The 27,424-nt window shown below is 36.1% G+C and overlaps 1 protein-coding gene across 2 annotated transcripts; it reads right to left on the bottom strand.

Annotated features, from left to right (window-relative positions):
- LOC122019726 (polyadenylate-binding protein 2-like) lies at window positions 1-27,415 on the bottom strand. 2 transcript variants are annotated; one of them, XM_042577219.1, is made up of 9 exons: window positions 26,913-27,415; window positions 5,627-5,745; window positions 4,885-5,541; window positions 4,721-4,798; window positions 4,551-4,640; window positions 4,083-4,217; window positions 857-1,039; window positions 531-725; window positions 1-437 (listed from the first exon to the last, which is right to left on the bottom strand). In XM_042577219.1, exons 1-9 carry the CDS (start codon window positions 27,160-27,162, stop codon window positions 192-194), a joined length of 1,953 nt encoding a protein of 650 aa, XP_042433153.1. In that variant the 5' UTR covers window positions 27,163-27,415; the 3' UTR covers window positions 1-191. The 2 variants fall into 2 exon arrangements, with proteins under 2 accessions (XP_042433153.1, XP_042433154.1); XM_042577220.1 differs by having other exon boundaries at window positions 857-1,021.
- Window positions 27,416-27,424: the final 9 nt, after the last annotated feature.

Below are 27,424 nucleotides of genomic sequence, written 5' to 3'. Positions count from 1 at the left end.
TGAATCACAACTCTTTTGCGGTTACTCTAAAAAACCATTTTAAATAGCAGCAGAATTTCAAAGATCTCCTTTCCTACACAGCAAATTGAATAAATAACCAAAACGTTGGCAAAGTCACCTCTAAGAACATGTCCAGGCAAAACTCGCTCAGACACAAACCATGAAGCCCCAGTAGAATCAGGGGGGCAAATTTAGGGAGCAACATCATTTAGTGACAGAGCAGCCAGGTGGTCAGCTGGTGAGACAGCCTGCTGCTGATGCTGTGCAACACTTTTCAAGACTTCCATGGCCTCTGCTACCTTGGCACTTAAAGCCTCGGGAGATTCCAGCAAATGTAGCACTTCAGTTTGGTCCATCTCTAAGAGCATGCCAGTAACTTTAGCAGAATACTCGTGCTCCAGCTGATCCACAAGTGGGTACAAACTTTCGCCCAGCAACTGAAAATGAACAGATGATTATATATAGCATATGGTGCACAGAGCGCAAAGCTAATCAAAGAGGCAGGTTTGCTTAAATGAAGAATGTCATACGGTTCGCTGCTGCTCTGGTGTAGCATTTGCAAGAGCTGTAGTCAATTCTCCAATAGGTATAGCGTGTGATATGCCCGCATCCCTAACGGACATACCGCCCATGTCATATGGGAACAATCCTCCAGCAAAACCAGAAACATCTGGCACATTACGCCCAGCAGGATATCGATATGGTCGTCCACCCCTTGAAAACATCTGGCATTATTGAATAGAATCCACAAAAAATTCAATTGGCTTATGACATTTGATAAAATGCATATGCATACATGCCTAAGTTTTTATTAAAAATACAGCCATACACAGACGACAGTTGCAAAAGTAGCAACCTGTTGCTGAACCATGGGCATAGGTTGCTGCTGATTCTGATGAATGGGACCAGATGCCCCACGCCTTCCGCCAGGCCGTTGGACTTGCTGACCTGGTTGGATCATTGGCATAAAGAAGTTGGGAAACGGTGCAGCTCCAGGCCTCATCCCAGGAACAAGATGCTGCTGAAAACCGAATCCAGGCTGTAAATTTTTATTGGGAGCACATTATTTCAATTCAGTATCATCCTTATTGGGTAATAGAATCGTTGATGTATATCAATTCAATTCTAAACCAGAGTATCAAACTACGACTCACTTAATTCCTATCATACAATACAATACAATACAACTCACATATAAAACAATATAGTTCTTACCTACAAATTGAAAAGAAAAAGGGTTGTGACAACTCAGTTTGATAAATATGATTAAGACTCGTTAAATAAAAAGGAAGGTTCATTAAAAATTAAATAACCAACTAAAAAAAGTAAATCAAATTAAACTAAATCTAATATATTATAAATTGAACAAAAATTATTAGAAAATAAAGGAAGAAATGATGAACTTATATTCTAAGATAAAAGTATAAAGGAAGCTTTAATCTCAAGTCATACTAAAGTTTCACATTGACTTTGGATGCATGGTGTCGGAGATGGATTGAAGGTAGAAGAAGGAAAGAAATGAAGCAAAAGGAGGAGACATTGTGTATATCGAATAGTATTGAGTTTCAGGAATTTACCAAAATGATATGTATGTTTCAACCATTTTTGCCTAACACGGTAGAAAATTTCAATCCATGGGATAAAGGTCATATAAGGTAAAAAACAAAATATCTCAAACTTTAACAATAATATAGAAAAAATATAAATGGATACAAAATATGAGTCAACGTGAACTGAACATATAATAATGATTAAGAAAAATAAGTCTTATTGCATTCATAAATAAAATGACTATAAGGTGATATCAATAGCCAATAGTGACTTAGAAGTCATGTTATGTCTTAGTCACTGTAGAGTTTATGCCCTTGTTTTCTCATCCTAGTCTCTTTTACATGGTCTATTCTATTATGGTATTATGATATATGAAATTTGCCAAAAAAAAAAAAAAAAAAAAGGATACACCGACAATTCAAAATTACAGGAAAGGCTTCCAATAGAAAAAACCATTCAATTATTACAATAAAAAAATCAAATAAAATTGCTGTATTTTCACAGAAAATTACACTTGATTTGCCAACTGCCAAGAACTAGATCTGACCTTGGCTGGGAAACAGATCAGAAGAATTTAGGTGGAGTTTGACCGAGTTGAGATTTAAGTCCAAGAAGGTTCATCTGAAATGGAACTAGTTTGACTATGAAAAGTGGGTTAGGGTGAAGTGTACATCAATTTGCTATGTTGCTTCGTATTTGGTGTTTGGATTTTGGTGTCTGGTAGAATTGTCCAACAGTAATCAAGGTTGGGATGAGATAAATGATTGAGATAGAGCAGAGCATCAACCTTGTTGTAAATGACTTAATTAGCAGGCTGAAAAGGAAGTGGGGTTGAAGAAAGATAATAGCCCAAGTGAGGTTTGAGTTTTCAAACTAGAGAAAATTTAATCACCTTTCATGCAGTTCAAGATTCCCTATATGGTTAGAATTCCCTCGCTTGTTATATGTACCAGAAGGTGCATCCATTCCAAAGGTCTTTGCAAGATGTCACCACGCCCTCCAAGATTCCACAAAATTCTCATCGATTTTGTAGGCCTAGGATGTGTGACTAGTCCAATGGCCTCTGTCAAATGTTGCATGGCCATTGAGATATCTATTTACTCTATGTTGTTTTATTGTTGTTCCACCTGAAATGTGCTACTCTGTATATTGATTCTTTGAATCTGCTCCTATCCACAGTCATATTGCTTTGCACGTGTCCTCCATCTGGCACTCCACTTCACTTTGTGGCCATTTCACTCGCATAATAAGGAATGAATCATACCTCTTTGTTCCTCTACATTTCATTCCCATTCAACATGTCTGCCAAAGCTGCAATATGTCAACCTCCACCACAAGATTCTCAAACTGCTACGTGGTGACATCACGTGGTCAAAGACCAAAAAAGAGGGCAATAAAGATATGAGCAGTCCACACGCGCCAACGTTGTACACATCAAATCACAACATACACCAATTCCCAGCACACGATTTAACCTTATCACCACACATTTGTTGGTAGAGTTATTATAAGGCAAATTAGGAGTGAGCACAAGGTAGAAAGAGGGAAGAGGAAACTCTTTCTTTCCCTTAAGTTGAAATATTTGGGAGGAAAAAACCAGGTTAAAATTTCCAACCTCATCCTTCCCATTTTCTTTCAAAGCAAACGAGAGAACCTTGTTTTCTCCTCTTTCCTTCCATTGGCTCCCCACTCAAGAAACTTGATGGCAATTTTCCTCAAATAAGGTAATAACTTATAGCCTGTGAGAAGATAATAGGGTGACAGAATATTGAAAAGAAATTTAACTGGTTTTTTCCTTTCCTTGATCTAAAAATGTTTTTTAAAAGGGGAAAATAGAGTTAGCATGATAGCATAAATTTGTTCCAATTACATGCTCAGATTACGACCTGGACAAATTAGTTCAAAAGAGAAAAAAATTACAAATTCCTTGCAATTAGAAGTGTCAAATGAGTCCAGTCAACCATGAGACCCAGTCTAACATTGTTCAGGTTGCGCTAGGCCCAGGTGCTGGACCAACACTATCTGCAGACACATGCCAAGGACAGGGTCACGATCCGCAAGTCAAGGCTAAGTCAGGATCACCATCTTCTTATAATTGACATAAACATAATTGTAAATATTAAATATTTTAATAATATTTAATATAAAGTATTAACTTATATATTTTTCTGCTTTTTAAAATATTTTATGAATTCCAATAATTTATAAAAATATTTCATATTTTAAAATTGGGTCGGGTGGGTCTGAGTCACGTTCAACATGGCTTGATTGCCCCCTGGCTGAGCTTAACCCTAGCTCAAATCAGGAATTTTGGGGCTGAGGCAAGCCTAAGTACTGCTTGGCACAATCACGACTCATTGACACCTCTACCATCGATGTTTAAGAAAAGCACAATCAATAGCTATGAAAGAGAAAGGTTACACAAAAGTATTGACACTATAATCAATAAATTGCCTCAACATGGAACAATTTCAAGAACAAGTATATGAAAACCAACTCAAAACATAACATGTCATGTATAATGGACAAACCTGGGGAACAAGTGCAGGTGGTGGTTGGCCATAGAAAAGTGGCTGCCCCAATCCAGGAGCACCATGAGGATATAATGGAACCCGAGGAGCAACTGAAGCTTGTGTTGGTACAGGACGAATTTGTGAAAAATGAGCCTGTAAATAAGGTTGCCTCATTGATCAGCAAAAAACTATAGCTAAAATATGCCCAAATAAGCAAGAAGGAATGGGCCAAAAAAACATCTACGTACATCCATAATACCCTTAATTCTACATCATCCTATTTAAGAAACATAAACAACCACAATAAAATTAACTATAATCTCAAAGAACTACCAACAGGTTTTGTACTACCCTGTATATTAAAATGAGGCTATTATTGACGCTGACCCAAATGATGGGGGTTTAGAGCAAGCAAAGATGCAATTTACATTTATGTTCAAGATATAAGAAATAAAAACAATAACTAAAATAACATCGCCAAACTACCTGCAATCTTGCTTTCCTATCTTCCTTGCGTTGTGCAAGCGCAACATAAAGGGGTTTACTGCCAACCATTTTTCCGTTCATCTCTGACACCTAACATATGTACACCCCCATAAATTAAAATTAATAAACAAAGAAACAGCTGAAAGGGTCTAGATGTTTGATGATCTTACAGCCCGTGATGCATCTTCAGGAGACTGGAAAGCCACAAATCCAGATCCCTTGCTCATACCATCCTTGTCCCGCATGACCTGCAAAACATAAAATAAAAATAAGATAATGAGTTAACAAGTTGTCAAATATGTTGGCAAACAAAAAATTATAAACAAAAGAAGACCTTGCAAGAAGTAATTGTCCCAAATCCAGAGAAGAGTTCTCTTAAGCTATCATCTCCAATGCTATCATCCAAGTTCTTCAAGTATAAGTTAACTCCTTGGAATTTTTCACCAGCCTCCTGCTTACTTAGCTCAAATCTCTCTTTAAGTTCCTGTTCTCTTTCAGACTTCTTTTGTGCTTTTCCAACATACCATTCCTTGTCATCAAATTTCTTCCCATTAAGTTCCTGAACAGCCTTAGCAGCATCATCAGGGTTCTCAAAATTGACAAAGCCAAAGCACTTGGATTTTCCATCTCCCTCTCTCATCACAATACAACTAGTGATCTTTCCAAATTCGCCAAAAACTTCTTGTAAAGCATCATCTGTCACGGAGTCTGAGAGATTTTTTATAAATACATTATTGAATTTAACATTGGTTGCAGCACTCTCCCTCTCCTGTTTCCGAACAAATGGCCCAACAAATACTTTTTTATCATTCATGAGCATGCCATTTAACTTCTCAATCGCATTTAGTGCCGCCTCCTCTTCTTCAAACTGAACAAATCCATAACCTTTTGAATGACCAGATGCATCTAATGCAATCTTGCAAGACAAGATGTTACCGAAGACAGAAAATGTATCATACAACGCTTTGTTATCTATAGATTTGTCTAAATTCTGAAAAAGAAAACAAAGCAAAATTATTAAAAAGGTAAAAGACTATATCCGAATTCCTAACAAATCAGAAGTACAAGTACCAAACCTTGATAAATATGTTCGCAGCCCCACTTCTACGCACACTAGGGTCACGATTTGAATACATAATGCGAATAGCCTTTCCATTGAGAAGTGAAAAGTTAAGAACTTCGATTGCCCTTGCCGCTGCCAATATAAACTTATCAGTACAGAAAAAAACCACATAATATTCAACCAAAACATAGATGGTTTGGCACAGAGGAAAATCATAATCAAGAAACAATGAATTCAGAAAGAAAGTCACCACAATATCCAAAAAATCCAATAGAATGTAAATTTGCTCGTGTTATATCCATAGATGTCCATGGATATGAGCTCCCACATAGTCATTGAATACGTTAATCAGCATCTACTCAAGAGGATGCTAGAACATACTTATCAAGGATCAACTGAAACAAATCCTTACTTCAAATTATGAAAGATAGAATTATAACAAACTCACAGATTATGTTATCTATTAAAAAATTCATCGCATATCAATTGCCATAGCATCAAATTGAATATCAATGAAAGATAATTTTATAATACAATAAAAAACAATTTATTTAAAAAATAATCTCATTGATTTATACCAAAACAAGCAACACTAGGTCTTAGAAATTGCATCATCCAAGATTCTTTCTGAAAATACTTTTCTGAGTTGTACATGGAAGATGAAGTGTAGAACATAAGCCTAACCAAAAGGTGACCTAAGGAATCAGAAAAATTAAGAAAATATGCATTTTGACCTTCCTTTTACAAAACCCAAAAAAAATCCAACATTTCAATCTCTTAAGATTCAATTATATTACAGCTTAGAAGACATTGTGTATTAGGATCAAGATTTAAAATTTCGAATCATGCCGAAGTTTTAGTTTATGACTGGAATGATACAATTTTGGTACTATATCGTGTCATGCCAATATGATTTTGGTGTTTTTTAAAATATAAAATATATTAATTAAAAAATATTTTTATTAATTTTTTATTGTTATACACTTTTTCTAATAATTCGTCTCCACCTTTATCTTAAAGAGATTTTTTCTCATTATTTTATGTAACAATCCTTATTCTTTGCTGTTTATTTTGTACACGGACGATGGAAAGAAATGGATGAAAGAGAAAAAGAAATTACCATCAGAAAAGGACTTAATAGATAAAAAATATTAAAAAAAAAAAAGAAAGAGGAAAGAAATTAACAGCCTTAAATCCTAAACTTTAAATCCTATAAATATCAATAAAATAAAAATTAAACCCGGATAGAAATTTAAAAAAAAAAACAAGTTACAGCCAAGCGAGGACGTAGGCCGCCGCAAGGTAGCAGCGGCCTCACAACCTCGCCAAGACCACCACAGGGTCACAGTGAGATTAGAAGCATCTCATTTCCTCATGGCTCCATCAATGCTGATGTCAAAAGGGTATTTGTGTCATTCCCATGCCGGGACAATAAAAATTGCCCGTTTCAAACGGCACAAGTCGGCACCCAATCCTTGATTAAGATCAAACCTATGTAAATCGAGTATAACAACAAATCAAGAGGTATAATCTGAGTGACCATCTATTGGGGCTTCTATCGCCAAGAAAAATAAAATCAAATAACCATGACATTATGATTTATGCAAGTCTTGATAAGCATAAAAATTATGAACAAGTTTTGTGTCATAGTTAGAACTAGAAGCAAACATTCGTGGATAACCTCATCTTTGTTGTCATGTAATTCAATATAGTGGTACATGGTATTTTAATGTACCCAATGTTGGTGCAATCATCCTCTTAAGGGTATAGGTTTGATGTTAAAGGTTTAAGTTAGTATTATGTTGTATCTCACATGTGCAAATTACTTAAGATAGATATTGTCGTTGCAATGAAAAAAGTCCAAGTAGATCAAAGATTGAATACTTGGCATATTAAAGTCTTACATAGCTTAATAGTGGCTAGATGATTGGAAAACAAAGAAGTCGGAGACAAAAGTCTCTTGGTACAAAAGACCTGGAAGCAAGTCTCGGAAGTGAAATATTTGACAGGTAACCTCTAGAGAAGTTAAATGCACATGTATAGAGGATTGTGGGCGGGATAAGTCAATTATGGGATTTTGGTCAAATCATTAGTTGTGACCAAAAGGTCACAGGTTCGAATCCTGGAAACAACCTCTTGCAAAAAGCAGAGTAAGATTGCGTACAATGGATCCTTCCCCGGGACCCCGCATGGCGGGAGCTTCGTGCACCGGGTTGCCCCTTTTTTTTTTTAGTTAATTGCAAAAAGTTCAATCAACTAATGGTCTAAATTCAACCAACTTATGGTTGAGTCGACTGCCTAGTCGACCCAAGTTGATTTTCCAATAAACAGAATATTTTTATTCACTAATCAATCAACTAATTAATCAACTGAGACAAGTTCACTTAACCAGTCAATCAACTACAGCAAATTCAATTGGCTAATCCATTAACAAAAATCCACGAAGAGTCATTGATATTACACTGATAGATTGCAACAACTAAGTGACCTACAAACTACTATTGATTAGTCGACTAATAGCATGTTTGAGTTAACAAAGGTTACCATTGCAACACAGAAGGCAAATGTAACAACATTACTAGTTGGCTAGAAGTAAGAAGCAGCCAACTAATTGCACGCCAGAAAGCAGAATGTAAGATAAAACAAGACTAATTCATCGCGTATAAATATGGGCCAAAGAAGCAACATGAAAAATATCTCATTCTTTGTCTTAATATTATGATGCTCTAATTGTTTTCATTAGTGTAACTCTACTTATGCTTAATTACATCATTCTTTGTATTTTATTTTCTGTTGCATACTAATTTGAATTGTAGGCAACCAAGCAATCGACAGCGATTCACCCTCTTTAGCCTCACCAACAATCCAACAAACGATATCCAAGCCCAGTCAGCCACTCCTAAATTAAGGGAAAATAGAAGAAGAAATTTCATTAAGTAGATTACTAATAAGTAGCTAGTACTTTATATATGTGTTTGACTTGACAATATGTTTAAACATCAACTTTTTAACTCAATATGATGTCATCTTATAATTTCTCTTATGAAAGTTTTCTGTAAGTGTAACCTTGTGATTTTTCTAGTTTCAGAACTTCAGAACTTGCTCCCTACAATTATCAACCAATTAGGTAAGTCTTCTCATTGTAATATGATTCCATGGCTAACTTCTGTGAAATGCACCAATTGTACTTCAGAACCATACATGTCACTAGTAATAATCATTTTTAGCTTGCTCTTGTAATCTTTCGATATGCTTTATGAAAACAATCAGCACTTTCTGATCTTCACTTGGTCACATAGGTCCTATATAGCATAGCACAACTACCATTTTTGGATGACACCAACTTCACCTATGGCTGATTTTGAAATTTGGTGTATTATTAGGAAAGGATTCAAGATGTCTATGGATGAATTTGGATGCATTCTTAACAATGACAAGTGGACCACAAAAATAAAGAGGAAGCGACAAGCCTAAGCAAATGCAACATTAACTCTTCAATGCAAACAAGCATTGAATTAACTTGATAAAGTTAGACCATTCAAGAGTGCAACGGAGATTTAGGATAAGCTCATAGAGCTTCATGAAGGTAGCAAGATTCTCGTATTGCTAAACAAGATTTATCAATCAAATGTAAAATTTCACAAAGAAAGACATGAGCAAGTATATGAGAGGTTCAAGGAGATTCTCAACAGTCTCCATGCAACTGGAGGGAGGCTAGAGAAGCAAGACCTCATGAAATACACACTAAAATCCATCCCTCAAACCTCACTTTAGTCAAATTAATTTATTTTGCGAATTTAAATTACATGAGCAAACTAGCTGTGAGCTAAAAGAAAAAGGTTTAGCTTTAGTTGCAAAGAAGAAGCAAAAGGAGGTATCTTCATCTGAATTCGGACAAAAGGAAGTCGTCAAGAAGATGTTTCAGGACCTAAAAAGACATCAAAACACAAAAGGATAACTAAACCAAAATCTAGTATAAAATGTTTTAACTATGATATAAAAGGGCACTGTAACTCTTATTGTGCTTTATTTCCAACTTGCAAGAAAAGATTATAAGAGATTTCTCCATCTTTAGAAATTTATTTGTATATATTAATTATCATTAATTACAATATTATCGTTACAAATTAGTTAATATATATGGATCAATTAGGTTAATTGTCAATTAACCTAATTATAGTTTCATAAAATAAATCCCTAGTTTGTATGTAAATATGTCTCACTCTTCAATAAAATTTATGTATTCTTTTTATCTCAAGTTACATGGTATCATAGCATTAGAAATTAAATTAGGGTTTCATCTCCTCTCCTTCGAAATTAGGTTTCATCTCCATTGTCTTTTTCTCAAGTTACATGGCATCATAGCATTAGAAATTAAATTAGGGTTCCATCTAAGTATTTAAAAAAAAAAAAAAGGGGACAAGCCCATGCCAACATCATATTCACGCCCATTCCTCCACCTCACCTCTCTCTTTTCTTTTTCTTTCTTCTTCTTCCCCCATTACTTCTCTTTTCTGCTTCTCTTCGACATAGGAAAAGAAGAGATCGTAGCAGCTCCTTCTCCAGCACGAGTCCTTCTTCTTCCTCTTCACCAACAAGCAAGAGGAATACGAGCAATAGCCCCTCCCTTCCCTCTCTTTCTCTTCCCCCTTATTTTCCTGCTTCTGGGCAGTAGCCACCGGAGCCCATCGAAGCTCGTCGGAGCTCGCCAAAGCCTCCAGCGGAGAAGGGAAATGCAACCTAGTTGCTGCTCCCTCCCAACAACAAGTGCAAGCAACCCTTTATCCTCTCCTTGCTTTCTCAGTGTTGCGATAGAGCTCACCGGAGCTAACTGAGGTTGCCTAACAAAGGAGCAGTAGCTTTTTCAAGAAACCTTTTTGCCTCTTGTCCAACCACCCCAACAAAGGTAGTCTCTTCTCCCTCATTTATCCAAGAGCAATAGCTCATTTTTTTTTTCCTATGAAAAACATCATCTTCATTGTTGCCCTTTTGTTTTTTCTTTCCAGCCAACAACTACCAATAGCAGTCCTTTCAGTGCCACTAACAGCAGCCTCTGTTCCTTATAGGTATATTTCATTTTAATCAATATGTGGTTAGAATGGGTAAATAATTAGATAGTAATGGAGGTCTCTTTTAGGAATGTTAAGTCGTACGAGATAGTGAGATCAAAAATAATAATCTACCGACTTCGAGTCGTAGATAACGTTTAGATCTTATGTCATGATTTTTATTATCATTTGAAAATTTGAGTTATTGTTGTATTATATATATAGATACGAGTTCGGGTGGAGCACGGTGACTTGCCGACACTCGAAGTTTTTGTTGTACATAAAGTGGGTACATTCTCTTTGACTCTTATATATTTATCCTTGTGCATGAATAAAGAAATAATGAAATTATATATATTTGTATAATTGTTTTCAAAAGGGAATTAAAATGATATTACAAGTAGCAAAATGGATTAAAATAATTAATATTATTTCTTATTCACATGTGGGTTCATACTAGGATTAATATGGGAAAGATTGTTTTAAAAATTAAATAAATATTCTAAATTACTTTTCTATTGAAACCTGCCTTTTTGACTTACTTGACCTTACATACTTCATGTTTTTTGATATTCTACCTGTTGATACTTGTAACTTTTTATCTGTGAACCCTAAGATGATAAATTAACATACTTAATACAAAAATGTTAACTTGATTGACCATTTAATATGAAAAAAGAATAATTATGATAAATGAATAAAATAAATTTCTTAAAGTGAAATAATAAAGATGGTAAATGAAGAATATTAAAAAATGAAGACTATGAACCTAGCTTTATACCATAGATTTATATTGGAGTATTGGACTGCCCACATGTTATTATGGTAGCACGACGACCTACGGTCTAGAGTGACCGTACACCCGAGGCGTGGTGACGTGATGTAGCCCTCAGTCAGTGTTTATTATATCTTCCACCGGTGAGAACTAATAGCTCGTATGTCAGATGACATATGCAACAATATTATACCCTGAGGAGACGCATTTCGCGACGTGATTTTCTCGAATGGTAGGTCTACAGGAGTTGGTTAGAGGCTTTTAACCTATACATATGACATTACACTCTGAAGATATTGACTCCAGTTATTCACTTTTTAATTGATTTATCAGATTTAGACCATTGATATACATATTGAAATTACCATAAATGACTTCTATATCGATTGATTAAATAATAAGACTGAAGAATTGATTTTAATCGATGATAACAAATGATGATAAAGTGAAAATTCTAAATTCTAATATAAAAATATTACATGATTATAAATGATGATAACTGAAGATAAATATACATAAATATTTATGTATAAATGAAGAACTTTAAGAATAACTTAAAGTTATAATAAAAGATTGTGATTTATTCTACTTCTTTGATTTCTTAAACAAGATTAAATTCACGCACATCTTTCTTGATTACCCACTTAGCCATTTGGCTAACTTTCTACATTCCTTGACCTCCAGTTTTGCAGACTCCTTTTGATATTATAGAAGGTCCCAGCTTTACATAAAGTTGCTAAGAGATCTCAACGTGTTAATTCCTGGTTTGTTTTTAATTTTGCTTCGTTGAATTTATGTTTTGTTTCATGTGTCATCTTACTTGTATAGTTTTGTTATCTACGAAAAAGATGATATAAATATAAAAATTGATAAATTTCCTTATTATTCTGTTTAGATGGTTCTTAGGCCTTCTTGTATTATACTATCACCAAGTGGGGTACCGGAAACTATCCCCCCCGAGTGTGACACCATCACTTCTGTATCATTTTCTATATCAAGTTTTGAGTAAAAATGCTCTGGATTCAAGAAATATCTGACTGCATGCAAAGGTCATTTTCTGTGTCAGGGTTTAAGTAAAAACACTATGCATTCAAGACATATCTGGCTGCGTGCAAAGGTCGATGAAATTGGACGTTCCATCTTTCGTCAATGAAGTCAAAAATGCTACGATATTTTTCTTCATTATTGTTAAATGATGTAGTGATAGCTTCTTTGACCATGTCTAGTGACTCATAAATATAACTCATAGGAGACTTTTTTTTTCCAGTGTCTATGGCCACCAACTTTTAATGTAAAAATCATATTTTTCCAAAAAGAAGACATAAATATCACTTCTACTGCACGTTTTCCTGTAATCTCTTTAGAACATCGACTATTTACCCACTTTTCAGATATAAACATCTTTCTCAAATTTGCTGGCTATACATAAAATCGCTTTAAAGTAAAAAAAAAAATGGTTGCGAAACGTGTCTTTACGGTTCTTATCATGTCTCTCTCTAGTAAACTTTCTTATCATGCTCAATACTTGTGGTATGTTGTAAATATAACCATTTACCATCAACGCTCATTCATGCAATTTTCTGAGATGAGAAATTTTAAATATATCCTCGAACAACAAATCTAAACAATGAGTTGTACAAGAGCCCGTACAAGTGTGGAAATTGGTTTTCCAAAAGATGTCCTAAAAAAAAATAATCAAAAAAATTGATCCAAATATTAATTAAAAGTAAAAAATTTAAAATATTACGTGCACCGACATTGCAACTTGCATTATCTGTTACAATCTGAGCCACATTTTTTTCTCCAATGTGATACACAAATTTAGAAAGTAACTCAAACATCTTGTTAGTTGTGTGAGAATAGCATGAAGCATCAATTGATTCAACAAATATACTTCCTTTGAGACCATTCATCAAAAAATTTATAAGAGTCCTATGCTTTTTATCCATTCATCCATTTGCCATGATTGTACACCCAAACTTAGCATGATCTTCTTCATGGGATTTGAGAAGCGAGTTCGCATTTGTCAACCCTATCAAATACTTAACCCTCACTTCAAGATATGATGGAGGTTTCATCCCCGATCTAAGGGGGCGTTTGGTTCTCTCCTAGGAATCGACATGGGAATGGGTATCATAGTATTATGAAATGGAAATGGGTATGAACTTGGATATCATTCTTAAAAATAATGTTTGGTTAGTTAAATATTTTCAATCGGAATGAACCTAAATTTTCTTTTTTACCCTTACAGAAAAATAAGAGAAAAAATTACATGAGAGAGAAAGTTGAATGTGAGATAAACATATGATGAGAGAAAATGATGAGATAGAAAGTGTGATGAGAGAGAAAGTGTGTTGGGAAAAAATGAAGAGAGAGAAAGTATGATGAGAGAAAATGAGGAGAGAGTGAATGATAGGAGAGATTGAGAAGAGAAAAAGTATAATGAGAGAGAAAGTGTGCTGAGAGAGAAAGAGTGATGGAAAAAAATGAAGAGAGAAAGTATTATGAGAGAAAAATATAACTAAATAATTGATGTACGTAGATTATAACTTGCCCCCAACTAAATATAGCTTGTGTCGATAAATTCCGCTATTTGTTATTTTATCAAAAAAATACAACTGACAATATTTGGATTTTTAGGATCCAAACATATTACATAATTGATGTACGTAGATTATATTTTGTCACACATTTACTTGTATTTTATCAGCATAATCTATGTTTATAGCACCTTATTTTATTATAATATCGTACTTCCATTATATTCTATTCGGAAATCTGCTCTTTACTTGTTTTGATTGATAGGATGTCGTTTGAAGCGAAAATGGAACAAAAATACACATTGTAACGAACATAGAGAAGATCAAGCTCAGGTCGTGTGAAACCACACAGTCATGTGGTCTTGCCCGTGCCAAATCAAGCTCTGGCCGTGTGAACTCACACGACCGTGCCACACTCCAGAAGAGAAGACCACCAAGGCAGAATCCACACGGCCATATGGACTTTCATTATCAGCATAATCTACTTGATGTACCGTGCCAAACATATTACATAATTGATGTACGTAGATTATATTTTGCCACACATCTACTTGTATTTTATCAGCATAATCTATGTTTATAGCACCTTATTTTATTATAATATCGTACTTCCATTATATTCTATTCGGAAATCTGCTCTTTACTTGTTTTGATTGACAGGATGTCGTTTGAAGCGAAAATGGAACAAAAATACACATTGTAACGAACATAGAGAAGATCAAGCTCAGGTCGTGTGAAACCACACAGTCATGTGGTCTTGCCCGTGCCAAATCAAGCTCTGGCCGTGTGAACTCACACGACCGTGCCACACTCCAAAAGAGAAGACCACCAAGGCAGAATCCACACGGCCATATGGACTTTCCATAGTAGAAGCAGATAACAACCGTGTGAATCCACACAGTCGTGTGGCCTACTAAAGGAGAAGAAGAACACGGTCGTGTGACTCCACACAGTCGTGCAACCTATCAGAGACCAAGTAGGACACAGTCGTGTGAAGCCACACGGCCGTGTCACCTGATTTAAGGCCAAATAGAAGCTAGCTATGTGGATTCCACACGACCGTGGCACGAGCCATGCCAGGCCCGTGCTCTACCCTATTTAAAGGGTTTTTCTCCCCCTTTTTGGGGAATCTTTGGCTTGGAGCTTGTCCCCATTTCTTGGAGAAAGGTTCTCCCCCTCAGAGGAACCCTAAATCTTCCATCTTCGCCGATCCATCCACCTCCGAAGCAAGGGAACACCTCCAAAGACACCGGGCTTCAAGGATAAGCACTCTCCTCTCTCTATTTCTTTATATTGAGTTGTAGTTTGCTATTTTCATTGTCTTTTGGTTGTATTCTCTTGCGATAGAGTAGATCTCTAGATTTAGGATGTAGGAAGTAGTTATGATGTGATGTATGAACTATGTATTTAGACATTTTTCTTTGCAATGAAATATTGATATCATGTTCTATGTGTGTCGTACCTTGTATATGTTTGACGAAATGTGTGTAAGGTCAATTCATATAGATGTGAGGGATTTGTCTCTATGTTAAGGTTGCTATTAGACTAGATAACTGGGGATCCTTAGTGACAGAAGATACTCATTCAACCGAACATCTTATGCCTTTAGTGACAGAAGACATCGATACTTACTCACTTTCTAGAGTCAAAAGATCTTAACATAGGGACTAATTCTTATTAGGGCATTCTAATTAGAGTGGATACTCCAGTGCTAACGTTAGAAAATACATTCGATAACTCTAGCTATTGTATGACCGGGGGGGGCTGTGACAGAGAGTAACTCTTTAATTGAACTTTATAGAGTTGCTTCTTTACTTAATGACGTTAGAACTTAAGTAGACTCTTTGATGCGACTTTCGCGAGTTGTACCGGACTCCAGTTAAAAGCCCTACACAAGTTTAAGCATGGAGTTAGGTAGATGAACAATACATAGGGACATTAACTAGCATCATAACGAAACTAAAATCCTAGAATCTATCATCCTAACTTCACTACACTCATTCTCTCCCTCTCTACTAAGTCTCTCTCTCTCCTCTCTTCTCTTTTCTCTTTTTTTCCTAGCGTTTGTGAACCACCTTTCTATTATCTAAGATAATTTACCGTGCGAAGTTAACTAATACTTAATCAACAGTTCATGTGGATTTGATATCTTTTGTACCGTGCACTTATACTACATAACAATCATTCCAAACAATATCCTTCCAAGTTGATGGAATTGTTGTATTTGACAAGATTAAGATCAAGACTGCTAAAATCAATAATAATCAATCAATAAAAAAATATAAAACAAGAAAAAAATAATTATAAAATATAAATCTGATTTATATGAATTAATAAAATTTATTAGAATTTTTTTACAACTTTTTACCGAACCAGTAAATAAGTTTCCAAAATACCCAAATCACGTATCATAGTTCACTTCCCGTTTTACCCTCATCCTCAAATCAATTTGACCCGAAAAAAAATCAATCGACTAATTTTGTTCCAATCGAATTAATTTCTTTCTATGTGTTTGAAAAAAATCATTAGTCAGCTTCGATCGAAATCAACTGATGGACCTAGAGATCTCGAAATGACATGAAACCAATTTCTATATGTTCATCTAGTTCTTCTAATTGTAAAAATACTATCAAAAATCAATTGACCTATTATATTAAGAGCAATGATTTTTTAAACACAAATATAACCAAAAAAACTAATTTATATTTAAAAAACGATTGCTTTCAATATATTGAGTCAAATTGATATTCGAGGGCATAAACATAATCATAGGAACTAGAAGAACTCATAGAATCTGGTTTCACTTCATTCTGAGCTCTCTAGGTCCATCAACCGTTTCGACCTAAATCAACTGATAGACCTAGAGACCTCGAAATGAGGTGAAACTGGTTCATATGTGTTCGTCTAGTTCTCCTAATTGTAAAAATACTATCAAACATCAATTTAACGCAATATATTGAGAGCGATAATTTTTTAAACATGAATGCGTCCGAAAAATTAATTCGTATTTAAAAAATCACTACTTTCAATATATTAGGTCAAATTGATATTTGAAAGCATGATTATAATCATAACTAGAAGAACTCATAGGATTTGGTTTCACTTCATTTCGAACTCTCTAGGTCCATCAACCAATTTTAGCCGAATGAACCTACATTAATTTTATTTGGATTCATTCGATCATAGTTTCAAAAAATTACTGCTCTCAATATATTGCGTCAAATTGATATTTCATAGTATTTTTATAATCAGGAGAACTAGACGAACATATAGAAACTGATTTCATGTCATTTCAAGGTCTCTACGTCCATCAATCGATTTCGGTCAAAACCAACTAATGGACCTAGAGATCTCGGAATAATATGAAACTAGTTCCTATGTGTTCATATAGTTCTCGTGATTATTAAAATGCAATCAAATATCAATTTGACTTAATATATTGAGAGTAATGATTTTTTTTTAACATAAATGTGTTTGAAAAACTAATACATATTCAAAAAATCGCTAATCTCAATATATTTGATCAAATTAATAATTGATAACATTTTGACAATCAAGAGAACTAAAAACATATAGGAACTGATTTCATATCATTCTGAGATCTTTAGGTCCATCAGCCGATTTTGATCAAAACCGGCTAATGGATTTTTCAAACAGAATGAAATCGATTCGATTGGAAAAAAATCAATCGACTGATTTATTTTTCTAGTCAAATTGATTTAAGGACAAAGGTAAAACGACAAGTGGGTACGTGATTTGGTAATTTTAAAACTATGATACGTGATTTGAGTATTTTGGAAACTTATCTACTAAGTTCAATAAAAAGCTGATTTTTTTATATATTTAAATCTGATTTACTAATTTATATGAATTAATAAAATTTATTAGAATTTTATTTTAAATATATTTTTTATATATTTAAATTTAATTTATTGATTTATATAAATTAATAAAATTTATTAGTTTTTTTTAAAATATATTTTTATATATTTTATTCGAATAATTTAATTAAGCTTTATAAAAACCTATTCAAAATGCTCCATTTAAGTTAGGAGTTATTTGATTTAATTAACTCTTTAAAAAAATACGTACAGTACTCTCGCGATCACGATCATGATGCCTCGGCGGTACTGGAGGCGTCGCGATACACTTATGGCGGCACCGGAGGAGCCCGACGATGTTGTTGGCGCCGCCGAAAGCGTGCCAAATGCCTCCGAGGTACCGGAAGCGTCCAACGAGACTACCTGCAGCACCGAAAGCGTCCCGCAAGGCTTCCGACTGTGCCAGAAGCGTAGCCAAATGCCTCTGGCAAAGCTGAAAGCGTCCCATGACGGCACGACACATCTGGAGCCGCCAAAAGAGTCGAGGGATCGCGGGATGCCGAAGTCATTGGAAAAATTACAACATTCTAACAAACAAAACACTTAACTCGAAGAGACGATCAAAGACGCACAAGCGACGAGAGGCAGACGAAGAGGCAACGGTTTGAAGTAAACAAAAATGAGAGAGGTTTAGGGCTTTAAACTTAAAAAAGAAACAAAAAAAATCAACAAAAGAGGAAAGTTCTGTGCTTCGCTTTTGTGCAAAACACACGCTTCCTGGATCTCTTATGCTTCTAAGTTCTTAGAAGCGTGAAGCTTGCGCCTTGCAATGCTTCGCGCTTAAGCGAGTGAAGCAAATGCTTTTGACAACTATGCATGAGATAAAATCTTATGACCAAAAATAAACCTTATCTTGTGACAGATGCAGTGCTCATGATGTCTAGACCATAAACTAAATGGTTCGAACTATTTAGATTGGAGTAAGATAAATCATCTTTATCAACAAAGTATTTTGAGAATTTGCCAAGTTCTCAAAATATCATGAATCATTTAAGTTGTCATCTCTCTCTGTTACTGCTATTGCTGATTCAAATGAACAAAACGCATGTCTTCTTCCCTCATCCTCCAAATGAGTCATTGAGTCTGGTGTCACGTCTCAAGCTATTCATTGGCCCTCTCACTTGCGATCACGCTCGAGCTCAAGTAACAAGTCATGAATGGCTATGGGTCATTCACTCTATCCCTACGGATGCCCTTAAGGTCAAGTCAAGGTCATGAATCGAAGGGTCGAGGGTAGGGTTAGAGTGAATGACACATGTCATTCACACAATTGCTGTAATTTGCTCTAATTCTTGAGTAGTTTTGAATCACTATAAAAAATTAAATTGTATAAATTGCGACTATATTTACAACTAAAGATTGCTGACGTTTTTTTAGAGGGAGTCATTCACGACTTGCTAGGATCGACCAATAGGGCACTGAACTTAGGGGGTATTTGGTTTAAGGGAATAGGAGTGGGGAATGGGAATGAGAATCATTGATTGTCATTGTTAATATTTGGATTATAGGAATAGGAATACAAATAAGGGAATGAATCCTTGAAATTGGGTAATAACTCATTCCCATGTACCTCCCCTTCAATGAGTTATTACCCTATTTTCATCAATCAAAATATTCCCTTATTCCAAAAATACCCTTGACCTAAAACTAAAATTTTCTCCCCTAATATCAAATATCAAAATATATTTATTTATTTTTTCTTTCATATCACTTCTCTCTCCTTATCCTCTCTTACCATATTTTCTCTCTCATCATATTTTCTCTCTCATCATTTTATCACACACTTTCTCTATCCTTAATTAATCTCTCCTATCACACTCTCTTTCCTCTTTTTTTCTCATTACACTTTCTCTCTCATCATTCTTTCTCTCTCCTCAATCTCTTCTATCGCACTCTCTTCCTTCTTTTTTTTCTCATCATACTTTTTCTCTCATCATACTTTCTCTCTCCTCAATCTCTCCCATCACACCCTCTTTTCTCTTTTTTTCTCATCATACTTTCGCTCTCATCACACTTTCTCTCTCCTCAATCTCTCTTGTCACACTCCCTCCTTTTTTTCCTCATTATACTTTCTCTCTCATCATATTTTCTCTCTCAAACTCTCTCATCACACTCACTGTTCTCTTTTTTTCTCATCACACTTTCTCTCTCACCATATTTTCTCTCTCCTCAATCTCTCTCATCACACTCTCTCTCCTCATTACATTTTCTCTCTCTCTCTTCCTCCTCTCTCATCATATTTTCTCTCTCATCTTTTCTCGTCATGCTCTCTCCTATCACACTCTCTTTTCTCATTTTTCTCTCATCACACTTTCTCTCTCATCATGCTTTATCTCTCATCATTCTCTTTCATCATATTTTTCTCTCACATTCATCTTTCTCTCACATCTATTTCTTTCTCTTATTTTTCTTTAATGGTAAAAAAGAAAATTTTGATTTATTTCGATAGAAAATATGTAACTAACCAAACATTGCTTTTAAGAGTGATATTCATGCTCATACCCATTCTCATTCCACTATACAATGATTCCCATTCCGATACATATTCCTAGGAAAGAACCAAACGCCCCCTTAGATTTGGATAGCTCACTTTAAAGCTAGGGAGAGAGAGAGGGAGACATGGCCCAAAACTGGACTTTACTAAACAAGCAGCAGTAATAGCAACGCTTAGACATAGAGTCGAATGTGAATCCCCTCCCTAGCTAGTATCTTTTCTACTTTTTAGTCCAAAGCTAACACTCATATTGTTACCTTAGCTGATGAGTCTCCATCTTGTGTTTGTGGGTCTGACAATATCAATTCTACCCCTTTGCTTCCTCTGTCCTCCGTCTTATATTTACCTAATTTATTCTTTAATTTCCTTATTTCCACTAACTCGTAATCTTAATTGTTGCATCTCATTTTTTTTTCCTAATCATTACTTATTTCAAGATCTTTTGACAAAGTAGATTATTGGTAAAGGACACGAGTCTAGAGGCCTTTACATTCTTGACACACCGCTCACAAATTCTTGTACTTACTTGAGTATCACTTCTCCATTCAAGGATCATTGTAGGTTGGGGCATTCATCTCTACCTTTGCTCAAAAAGTTTTGTCCACAATATGTTAAGCAGTTTTCATTAGATTAAGTCGTGTCAATTTGCAAAACATCACTATCTTAGTTAGGGTCCTAGAGTAAATAAACGTGTTATTGTTCCTTTTAAATGAGTTCATTCCGATATTTAGGATCCTTGTCCTATTTTATCTAAACCTGATTTTAGGTATTATGTTACTTTTGTTGATGATTACTCTCGTGTAACCTAATTATATTTAATGAAAAATCATTCCGAATTAGTTTCTCTGTCTTGTGTCTTTTGTGATGAGATTAAAACTCAGCTCAAAACATTCATCCGTACCTTGCAAAGTGATAATGCTAAGGAGTATATATCCGATTTATTCCAGTCATATATGGGTCAGAATACCAATTGTCACAGGGGTAAATTTTCACCTTAGAAAATTCCCAGTGTGGCAATCAAGTCCCGCACTTGACTCAGCCTACCAACAAATGCACCACCGAGGTTAGGTATGAAGAATGCCCAATACAAAGACACAACAAAAGCCTCAAGCAAGCCAGCAACACCAACAAGTACAGGAAAACTCCCAACCTTCATTAACCCGATAACAAAGGAATACAAGTGGAACAATACAGAATTATTTACAAATCGCTCAAGATCCGCACATACAAATTCTTCACGATCTTGCTGACAATTCTTCACGATCCGCCTAGACAATGCCCCTTGGTACTTGCCTAGAATCTCGCCTATGATTTGCCTCTTGGCCACTCCCTTATCACCACTCTTGGCACACTTTGGCACCACCCTTGGCACCCTCTTGCCAATGACCCATATTGTCTATTTATCATGCAAAGGTAAGCGGTTACAAGGAAGTTACATGGTAGTTGCCCTAACCACCAATGCCACATGTACAAAACCGACTCAACTTCTACAAAACCATTTTGTCCACATGTCTTGGTTGCATTGGCTCCATGCCAAGTAGCAGCCTGCACACCTTGTGCTTTGCCCCATCATCATGTTGCATTGGTCCATGCCAAGTGTCAGCATGCACCGCTTGTGCTTCGCCCCCATGGCTTCACGTCCACGCCAAGTGTCAATCTTCACACCTTGTGCTTGACCACAATCTGATTTCGTTAGCACCACGAACAGTCCATCTATCCACCCAATGTTCGCACAATGGCTTCATATCTTTGACACCACAGACAAGTCCATCTGTCTGCCTTTGGAAACAAGTCCATTAGTCTGCACCACGGACAAGTCCATCTATCCGCTCCATCAATGGCTCCGCTTCTTTGGCCCCTCGCCAAAGTATGTTTGCACACCAAGTGCTCGGCCCACGACTCTATTTCTTTAGCACCACGGACAAGTCCATATGTCCGATCCCTTGGCGCCACATGTAAGTCCATCTACCCGCACCTTTGTTGCCACAGACAAGTCCATTTATCTGATCCTTTGGCAACACAGGCAAGTCCATCTATCCACATCACAGACAAGTTCATCTGTTCGCTCATTTGGTGCTTGGCATACCCAGCACACATGCCTTGCTTGCATTATCACCAAGTCTGCCCCTACATGTCTAGTGCATTGGACCGTGTACTGTCACAAGTCTCCACTATTCAGCAGGCCATACTCGAGAGATTGCCAAGTCTGCCTCTTGCATACTTGGGCTTGAGCAGCACCCTATGCACACTGCTCCAATTCTTGGCATGCCTTGCACACATGTCATGCTCACTGGATTGCCAAGTCTTTACCTTCTGCATGACTTGGGCTTGGGCAACCCCGCATTGTCGGTCCACTGGCTACTTAGCATGTCTTGCGCACATGTCACGCCCGCTTCATTGCCAAGTCTGCCTCCTGCAGACTCGGGCTTGGACAATGCCCACGCACTACCAGAATCCTTCGCCGCATCTAAGCATGCCTTGCGCGCATGCCCAGCTTAGACATTTGTCAAGTCTTCCTCGTGTAGACTTAGGCTTGGACGGCCCCACGCTGCCGCTCCGCTTGGCATGCCTTGCGCATGCCCAGCTCAGATGTATGTCAAGTCTGACTCCTGCAAACTTGGGCATGGGCGCACTACCAGTCTGCTGCTTGGCATGGCTTGTGCCCATGCCACGCCTGCTGGAATGCCAAGTCTGCCTCAGACTTAGGCTTAGATAGCCTCACGCCGCCCAAACGCTTCATGAAACCTCTTGTGTTGGCACTTCATCCCAAAATTGTGTAGCTGAACGTAAAAATAGACATCTTAAAACTGCACACCCTTTTATTTCAAATGAATGTTCTCAAGCCTTTTTGGGCTGATACAATTTCTACAACATGTTTGCTCATTAACCGCATGTCATCCTCTGCTCTTCATGGAAAAATCCCTTACAAAATCCTTTTTCTAGTAAATCATTTCCTATTAACCTTAGGATATTATTTAGTAGTCCTTGTTTTGTTTGAGATGTTCGTCCATATGTCACTAAATTAGATCCTAAGTTTGGAAAGTGTATCTTCCTTGGTTATTCTCATCTTTAGAAAGGTTATACGTGTTATTGTCTCAGTATTAACAAATATTTTACCTCAATTGATGTTACGGAAGACCTACCTTATTTCCCATCCTCACCTACTCCGACTCATCAAGGGGAGAATGATGATTTGTTAGTGTATTCTATCACACCCTCCACACTTGTTCCGAAATCGACTTGTCAAGCCTTCTATTATTCAAGTTTACTACAGGTATCGCCCTCTAGATTCATGTCTTGCACCTACTACTTCATCATCAAATCCAGCGATAATCTTCCTATTTTGTTACGTAAAGGTAAACAACAGTGTACTTATCCTACTTCTTTTCTTTCTTATAATGGCTTATCGTCCTCTATTCCTAAGACTGTGCATGAAGTCATATCTCATCCTAGTTAGAAAGATGCAATGATAGAGGAGATGAAAGCTTTCAGGGAGTGCTTGGTTGGAGGGAATGGAAGTGAGGAATGGGAATGGGATTGAAAGTTAGTGTTTGGTTTGGGATATTGATGGTGGGTCCCACGGATTCAAACCCCCAAATATGGGATTGGGCCATTACCAAATAAAATGGAGGGAATGGGAATGGTGGGTCCCACGGATTCAAAACTCCCTATTCCCATTCTTCACTTCGATGAATATCATTCCTATTCTCATTCCCTTCCACAAACCAAGCACCCCCTCAATGACAATGGCACTTGGGACTTGGTCAATCTACTTGTAAGGAAACCAGCTATTGGATGCAAATGGGTATTCTCAGTTAAAGTCAATCTGAATAGGTCAGTTGTCAAATTAAAAGCATGTCTTATCGCTTAAAGCTATACTCGGATCTATAGGATGGATTATTCTGACACTTGACATATGTTTGATTGTTTATTTCAATGACCGCTACTCATCATTGGTTTTTACATCAACTTAATATGAAGAATACTTTTCTTCGTAGTAATCTTCAAGAGGAGGTGTATATAGAGCAACCTCCTGATTTTGTTTCTCAAGGGAGTCCAGGCAAGTTTGTCGTCTTCGAAAATCTTTATATAGTTTGAAATAGAGTTTTAATGCTTGGTTTGAAAATTTTAATCAGATTATTGAAAAATTTGGTATGACGAAAAGTAAGTCTGATTATTCTGTATTTTATAAGCAGAAGCTGGTATTATTCTATTAGTTGTATATGTAGACGGCTATAAGTGATACTATAGGAATCTCATCTTTTAAATCTTTAATTCATACTCAATTTCATATGAAAGACTTGGGATACTAAAGTATTTTTTAGGTGTTAAAGTTATGAGTAAAAAAGATATATTTCTATCTCAAAGAAAATATGTCCTTGATTTATTAACTTAGACAGGAAAATTGATGGCAAAGCCTTTTAGTGCTCCAATAACTCAGAACATGCATCTCAAAGGAGATGGGGAACTATTTAAACATAATAAGAGATAGCAAAGGTTGGTTGGGAATTTGAATTACCTTGCCATAACTTTTGTCAGTCTGTCATCTCCAACCGGTCATCATTGGGCAGCATTAAAACAAATTTTGTGTTACTTGAAGGGAGTATCCGAAAGGGGTATCTTATATAAAAATAATAGGCACACTCATATTAAATGTTTTTCAAATGTAGTTGGGATAAGTTCTAAAATGGATAGAAGATCTATTTCAAGTTATTTGTATCTTTGTTGGAGGAAATTTAGTCCCATGGAATAATAATAAGTAAAATGTGATCTCACAATCCAGTCAAGAGTCAGAATATAAGGCTATGACACAGTTTGTGTGCGAGATAATATGGATATATCAACTCTTGACTGAAGTAGGATTTAAAATTTCAACATCAACTATATTGTGGTGTGATAACCAAGCTACTCTTCATATTGCATTGAATATTGTGTTTCATGAGCGAACTAAGCACATTGAAATTGATTGTCATTTTGTTCGTGAGAAAATTCAACAAAGCTTGATTGCTACCGGATATATGAAGACTAGAAAACAACTCAGGGGGCATCTTCACAAAAGCTTTAAATGGGGTTCGAATTGATTATCTTTGTAACAAGTTGGGTATTATTAATATTTATACTCCAACTTGAGGGGAGTATTATTTGTATATATTAGTTACCATATTAGTACAAATTAGTTAATATATATGGGTCGATTAGGTTAATTGTCAATTAGCCTAATTATAGTTTCCTAAAATATATCTCTAGTTTGTATATAAATATGTCTCACTCTTCAATAAAGTTTATATATTCTTTTTATCTCAAGTTACAAGATGCTTCTAAAAAGGAGAAAGATAGTGGATTGTAAAAGGTGATTCACTGACGAATCATATATCATGGAATAAGAACCGAGGGTTTCAAGGTACATAAAATTCTTATTGCTTACTTGTGTCTTTGTTTGTATTTTATTTTCGTTGTGTACTAATTGTCGACATAATCAAGCAATTGAAACAATCGACTAATCACTACCCCTGCTAGCCTCACCATCAATCCAATGCCTAAGTAATAGAAAGAATGCAATGGCATAATTTCCATTTCCAGATCAAGAACAAGAAGTAAATACAAAAGATAATATATATAAACGATGCCTTAGAAGGGCAAGTTCTTTAGAGAAAATTTATAATGTGTTATTTATCTACATAATAAAGCACTCTTGATTATTCTAGGATATAAAATCCAATAATGAACAAGTCTAAGAATGTATGTCATGCCTATCTTGTTATTTGAAAGCAAATGAAATATATTGATTGTAGTATGGGTCATCACTCTCTCAATTTATCATCATCATCAATATTTTTGTGTTTCAGTTATAAGGTGTATGGATATTATATCTCCATTGCAGTGCTTTATAAATGGAAATATTGAGAACAATCAAGTCACTTTTAATTCCATTAAAGCTTTTATTTGGTCTTAAACTACTCCTTAGACCTTCAACTCTAACAGATTCAACTATAATTAGCAATAATAAATAAAGCTTTATGATTCAGGAAAAGAAGGTGAAGCAAACGAGAGGTTGTAACATTGTAACACCCAAACACTGGTGTTCTGTACGTCATTGACTTCTCAAGTTATAAATGTCTGCAGTGAATCTAAAGCATTGTTCTATATGTCATTGCAGTGAATCTTAAAACGATCATGACAAATCTCTCCCTATTTAGAAACAAGGACAGCCTAAAAAAAATGAGTTGCTACAACTGTCTAAGTGTTCTTCAACCTAAGGAAGTAATAAGCAGACTCGGGTAAACTTATTGGCCACTGCGCTATCAAGATTTTTCTTAAAATTATCTACCATGGCTCAAACAAACATTGTGAACCCAGAAAGTTTAAACCACTAGTAAGAACATTAGAAAGAAAACAGAACTAAAGCAAATTTTATATACAATTGGGTTTTACGTGAGAATAGTTGTATGTAAAATATGCCTTATGTGAAGTCAAAAAAAATCATTTATTGGTTGACCCCGTCATGCAAATCGATCAAGCAACAACCAAAATAGAAAACGCAATGTCAGAGTGCAAAAATACCGTCAGCAGGATCGCTGAAGTTCACATAGGCGTAACCAAGTGAGCGGCGGGAGTTGATGTCGCGACACACGCGGACGGATACAACCGGCCCGATCTGGCTAAAAACATCGTACAGATGCGCGTCAGTGACGCCGAGGTCCAAGTCACCGACGTACAACGACGTCAAGGGGAACTGGACCGCGCCGCCGCCCGTTGCAGCCGCCGCAGCCGCGCTGGAGATCACATGGGGCTGAATCTGCATTTGCGCCATCTCGCCCTTCCAATACAGACGACCACAATACCGTTTCTTCCCCGGATCCTACACGAGCCCTAACCGATCAAGAGGCAACAACGACAGAAGACGGGATTCCGATTGATGTATCGGAGACCCGTCGATTCAATTTTTTTTCTCTTCCTTTCTTTTCTAATTTTTTAGTTTTTGAGATGATTCTGATAGGACTTGGGAAGGGCAGCCGCTCCCGCTTGCAACCGCACAGCTCTGCGCTCGCAGGCACCGCTAGTCGGAAGGGGCA

Source organism: Zingiber officinale, chromosome 9A, assembly GCF_018446385.1.
Source record: "Zingiber officinale cultivar Zhangliang chromosome 9A, Zo_v1.1, whole genome shotgun sequence".
Lineage (NCBI taxonomy): Eukaryota > Viridiplantae > Streptophyta > Magnoliopsida > Zingiberales > Zingiberaceae > Zingiber > Zingiber officinale.
This window is presented reverse-complemented; position numbering and strand designations above follow the sequence as displayed.

What these genes read in the sequence shown, in the direction of transcription:
- LOC122019726 (XM_042577219.1), bottom strand. Translation starts at nt 27,162, where the DNA reads ATGGCGCAAATGCAGATTCAGCCCCATGTGATCTCCAGCGCGGCTGCG. An exon ending in GGACAATTACTTCTTGCAAG is followed by an intron (nt 4,799 to 4,884) that starts GTCTTCTTTTGT and finishes TATGTTTTGCAG; the next exon opens with GTCATGCGGGACAAGGATGG. An exon ending in ATAGGAAAGCAAGATTGCAG is followed by an intron (nt 4,218 to 4,550) that starts GTAGTTTGGCGA and finishes CCTTATTTACAG; the next exon opens with GCTCATTTTTCACAAATTCG.